General features: G+C 35.8%; 1 protein-coding gene across 1 annotated transcript; it reads right to left on the reverse strand.

The window, feature by feature from the left end:
• Window positions 1–1164: 1164 nt before the first annotated feature.
• LOC111446480 (beta-fructofuranosidase, insoluble isoenzyme CWINV1-like) lies at window positions 1165–4588 on the reverse strand. The gene is made up of 7 exons (XM_023085314.1): window positions 4262–4588; window positions 4109–4117; window positions 3181–4031; window positions 2921–3079; window positions 2587–2828; window positions 2407–2497; window positions 1165–1552 (listed from the first exon to the last, which is right to left on the reverse strand). Exons 1-7 carry the CDS (start codon window positions 4386–4388, stop codon window positions 1340–1342), a joined length of 1692 nt encoding a protein of 563 aa, XP_022941082.1. The 5' UTR covers window positions 4389–4588; the 3' UTR covers window positions 1165–1339.
• Window positions 4589–5656: the final 1068 nt, after the last annotated feature.

Raw genomic sequence — 5656 nt, forward strand, 5'->3', positions numbered from 1 at the left:
TTTTTTTTTTTTTTGTTTTGTTTTTGTTTACTTTCCTTTCCCCTTGGAAACGACACCCTCGGGTGATGACAACAGCATCACCCACCAAAGAACACAGTGCATTTGGAGGTGTATGTCAGATCGTGAAATCCACGTGGCAAACATGCAGTGGTGGGTGATGAATGTAAATGGAATCTTTCCAGCTTAACGTAAGAAGAATCTAATGAAGATACCGCCACCAATATAAAGAGGATGGAATATGCCTTCAAAGCCTCCTGACCAATTATTGGGTTTTCTTTAATACTTCTAATAATAATAATAAAATCACCAACACCACCACCACCAAAACAAAAAAAACCATATAATAAGAACCAAACAACTATGTAATACCTAATTTGGGTCAAAAGCCCGAAGTGTGAGGCCCAGTGGATGGGTTCCTTGAATGGCTTTTGGAATAAAGTCATGATCACGCTTACCTCTGCAACCTCACCGTGAGACGACTATGATTACGAGATTCCACATCGATTGTAGAAGGAAACGTATGCCAGTGAGGATAATATCTCATAAGGAGCCTGTTTTGGTTAGAGAGGGAACAAAACATTCTTTATAAAGGGTGTGGAAACCTCTCCTAGCATACGCGTTCTAAAAACCTTGAAGGAAAGCCTAAAAGAGAAAGCCTAAAAAAGATAGGAAGCCTCTCTTTTAAAAACCTGGAAGGGAAGCCCGAGAAGAAAATCCAAAGAGGACAAGTGGAAACCTCTCCTAGTAGACGTGTTTGAGAAAGCCCAAGGAGGACAAGTGGAAACCTCTTCTAGTAAACGCATTTGGGAACGCCCAAGGAAGACAAGTGAAAACCTCTTCTAGCAGAGGCGTTTTATAAACTTTGAAGGGAAGCCCAAAAGGAAAAGTCCCAAGAGGACAAGTGGAAACCTCTCTTAGTAGAGGCGTTTTAAAAACCTTGAGAAAAAATTTGAAAGGAAAAGCCTAAAGAGGACAATATCGGTAGCGATGGACTTGAGCTGTTACAATATTCGTCCGATACATCAATTCAGCTGTTTCCAGACAGAATTTTGGTCACATGTGATGTTCTATGTTGTGTTGGAATAATGAGCTCAAATTATGAAGTATCCTGTCTTCTACCTTTGCCTTTTTCATTTGCTTCACGTCCTTTGGGAATCTGTTCTGTTGTGTTCTTTACTTTTTTGACTACTGGAAACACCAAATAACAAATATACCAATTTCTTGGTTCGCTATTGCACTTCTATCAAGTCTTTTAATCATTCTAACTTTCTGTAAACAAGTAAATAAATCAGAGTTTGCAGTGGAGGTTCAAATGGTACCTAGAGTTTGGAGTTTGATATCAAGTGATGGAGGGTTTTCTTCTCTTTTGGATGGGAACGATCTGTGCTCTCTTCATGCTCCAACCACTTAGCTTTGAGATTCTTACATCCATTGTTCCGTTGTTGAATGCATAAAGATGGGCGTCTTGGTTGATGGCCAGCTTTGGATACACTCTTGCAGTGATGCAGGCTTTCCCATTTCCACCAAAACTTTCCACTATTGAATGGTCTATCTGCAAAACAAAACACCCGAATGTTGCGGTTTTTATATCGGAGAGTTCGATGAAGTGACATTCTTAGCACTCCCTCACGTGCAGGCTTAAATACGTGAACTAATGGTAATAAGTGAATGGGTAACTATATTAAGAAGTTCTAAACTCGGGGTTTTTATTACAATAAAGAGGGTGGAGATTTGAGCCACCAATTAGGATCACACACAACGCACACACTATTTAGATGAGCACAAAGAACAAGAGAGAGAAAATGCTGGCTAAAAGTTTATATGGGTGATTTCAATACAGAGAATGCAAAAAGTACATTTTCAAAACGCTTATGGTATATATATATAGTTCAGTTTACTATATATAGTTTTACCAAATATAACCATCTAGAGAATATAACTATCTATTATATATGGTTTTACTTTTTAATATACATAGATGTTTACACCATTTATTTTATATGTTATTTATAGTTTTACTACGTATAACTATTGAATGAACAGCAGCTGTCTCCAGAACCCAACACCACCGACCTCAAAGACTTTTATTTTTATTAGAGAACGGGTTCGGGCAAAGCTTAGTTGTTTTTTGATCCAAAGTTAATTCGTTGAACAAGAATAAGCGAACCCATGAAGATGCATGCAGTAGTACTAATCTAAAGGGTATGTTCATTCCTATTTTGTTTGTCTTTCAAATATAGATTAAAAGGATAACAAAAGATGGTGATATAATTCATAGATTATATCATTTATACAAGCTTTTGCAATAGTATGCAGCTACAAAGATCTTGGAATGCGAAAAACAAAGGAAAGTGAAGAGCATAACCAACTGAACATATGTGTTTTTGTTTCTTTTAAGCGACATACCAGGCTTCTCAAAGATATCGTTTCATGAACAGGATCTATGTCAACGAATGCTCCATAAGTTGTTTTCTCAAGCCCTTCCTGCAAGGAAGATCTGTTGAAATTGTGAGCTTGCTGCTTCAGTCATAACAGCTCAAGCAGTATAGAAAAAAAAAAACTTGAACAATATGGGAACCAACAAACCTGCTTTGATCACTGCACATGAGCACGACATATTTCTCGTATTGCTTTCGGAATACTCGGAAGTAGACTGCAGTTTGTTCTTCCAAATTCTTAGAAGCTAAAACCAGCAGCCCAAATGGTCCAATCGTGCCATTCATTGATGCTTTCTTTTCCTTACAGAGCAATTGTGGATCAACCCAACTCGTATTCATCTCTTCTGCTTTTTTAAGACCCGATAAGCGGAATGAAACCTCGATATCGGCCTTTGCATATAGGAAACAAACGTGAAAATGTTTTCGACTTTTCTTTGAGAGTTCGTTTGTAACTCTGAAATAATGAGTGCCAGAATTGTTACCTGTGCGGCCATAATGCCCGGGACTTCAAATACTGAGCCACTTTTGAGGTCCATATCATCAAAACTCACTTGCTTTGTACGTAGTTTCTCAATTTCTTTAATTGGCCATAGTAATAATTGTTTTCCAGATTCATCAAGTAATATACTTCTAGGAATTGACTATGAAATGTAATTGAAAAGCAATATAGAATAAGCTGTTAATATAAACAGGGCACTCATATCAGAAGTTTAGAACTATGAAGCTCAGTTGATTCAAATACCTGAAGGCCAGACCATCCTTTGCTAATATCATCAACTTCACTGTCTGATTCCAATATCCATCCCCACAGTATTCTTCTCTTTTTATCACTATCATAAAACGATTTCGAAGCATAGAATTTCCCATAATCGTATCGCATATCCGAGCCATTGCTCAAGAAGTTAGTCTCAACCGAAAATGTATCTGTTTCAGGAGTGTATCTCCCCAGTACATAGTGATCATTATTATTAAAGCTCGCCTTGAGCACATGTTTGATTAACCCATCTAGAACAGAGGTGTCAAGTCCATTACTGCCATTGATACTCACTGGATAAAAATCCGGGCACTCCCACATCCCAGTTTTGTTCGACGTATGAAGCGGAGTCTTACCCCGAGTCCAATTGACAAAATCTTCACTACGATACAAAACCGCCAATCCTTGACCACCAATCTCCCCTCCAACAATGATCCTCCATAACCTGTCTGGGCCAAGCCAAGCAGTGGTAGGGTCCCTAAAGTTCAAAGGATCAATGTCATCAACAGGGGAAATCAGAGGATTATGAGGTGATTTAATCCATTCCTTCAGTAAAGGATCTGATGGATTCTTGGGCACAGCTAGATTTTGAAATTGCTGATTCTTAGAGTTGGCTCCAGTGTATAAGATGGAAGGTTTTCCATCAAGAAGAATTGTTGCAGAACCAGACCAACAACCATTGGCTTCATAGGGTTCAGTTGGAGAAATAGCATGTTCTAAATGGATCCAATCTACAAGATCATATGAAATTGAATGGGCCCATGTAATGTTTCCCCAAATTGCACTATAAGGATTATACTGATAGAACAGATGATAAACTCCCTTGTAATACATTGGTCCTGCAATTATGAACTCATTACATCACTACTACAGCTAAAAGAGGGAAATTATTAACAAAATTTGAGGGAAACTGTACCATTGGGATCTTTGTGGTCGTAATCAGCCAAAAAACAGCCCAGCAAAAGACATCAAGCAATTTAATCAATACTCAATAGGGTAGATTGTCAATTCCAAATAGAGAAAAAAGACAAATCGCCAAATGAACGACAAAGTTTTGCGAGATTTTTACCGTTCATCCAATTTTTAGGAGGCTGGAAGTGAAAACCTGTTCTGTAGGGCTGATTTGAGGCTGCATCGACTCCATTAAAAGCCAACCAGATGCCAAAGATAACGGCCCGAGTTAAGGGTTTGTTCATTCTCTGATTTTAATGGCGGAGCCGACTGAGAGCTGCTGAAATCGCCGGAATTAATGGAGAGTCGATGCGACTTCTCGTTGACTTCGTCTCCTTCACCTGATCGTTGATCTTCAACTTGCAGTATTTTGATGAACTTTAAGGTCACAACAACGTCGACGGTCACGATCAAGGCCATTGGTGACCGATGTGGAAAAACTCGACCCGCTTTGATCAATTTTACAATAAATTATAGAAAAGAACTCCCGATTTTATACTTTCTTTGAAATTAAAAAAAAAAAAAAAAATCTAAATTTACAAAAATCATGATTTTTTAACTTAAATATCATTTTATTTTTTATACTTATTTTTTTTAATTTAATTCATATTTTATATTTTCAATAAATTTTAAAACTCGTCCCTAATTTATAGTTGACTTTAGTAAAAAGCTTTTTCTATATAAAATATTATTCTCATTTTTTGAATTTATAGTAAGGATTAACTTTAAAAATACGGTAATAGAATTAAAGAAAGTCACGTGCTGACTTATATATGGACAAATGCCATGTAGGTCGTGGGTCCATTTTTTTTTTTTTTTGAAGGTAATAAAATCTCTCATAAAAAGGACCTCACAACTTGAAACCGAGCAAAATTACACAACAAAATAACAAAGGTAAAAAAAAAAACGAAAGAACGAGATTAAATAGGTAATGTGAAGTTGCAAGTTTTTCACGTGTTATTAACCCGAGTATATATAAATCTTTTATTTCAAACACAAAATTATAAAAATGTATACCGAAAAAACTGAATATTAAAAAGTATGATTCTTGTTGCCTATAAAACGTGTGAATCAAATTCGAAGGAAAGCTTCGTTTAACAATCTTATAGTTATACCTAAACCACATCCGCTAAATAAAACATCCTTAAAAGATTAAAAAAATTTCGACTTTTAATTGTCTTTATCCAAAAAGGAAAAATAAAAATATTTATTGAAAAAAAAAACATATTGCAATAAATATATAAAAAAAAATAGAAAGGTTAAATCTCTTAGGTGATGGTAACACATAAATATTGAAGCGAAAAAAAGGAAATATAGGGTAAAATAGGTACAAAATGTTATAAATACAATAAAAGCTAGAGATGGATGGAACATTTTTTCAATCTCAAACTCAAAACAACATGTGGGGTATACACTCACCATCTCCTTCTCTAATCCCATGTGGGAGTCTCCTTTCAATGTTTTTTTTTTTTTTTTTTTTTTTTTTTTTTTTTTTTTTTTTTTTTTTTTTTTT

This window comes from Cucurbita moschata, unplaced genomic scaffold, assembly GCF_002738365.1.
Source record: "Cucurbita moschata cultivar Rifu unplaced genomic scaffold, Cmos_1.0 Cmo_Scf00008, whole genome shotgun sequence".
In the NCBI taxonomy this organism is placed as follows: Eukaryota; Viridiplantae; Streptophyta; class Magnoliopsida; order Cucurbitales; family Cucurbitaceae; genus Cucurbita; species Cucurbita moschata.

Coding starts and splice junctions, on each gene's coding strand:
- LOC111446480 (XM_023085314.1), bottom strand. CDS start 4,388: ATGAACAAACCCTTAACTCGGGCCGTTATCTTTGGCATCTGGTTGGCT. Junction 3,080..3,180: donor AAGGATGGTCTGGCCTTCAG/GTATTTGAATCA, acceptor TACATTTCATAG/TCAATTCCTAGAAGTATATT. Junction 2,829..2,920: donor CGGGCATTATGGCCGCACAG/GTAACAATTCTG, acceptor CTATATGCAAAG/GCCGATATCGAGGTTTCATT.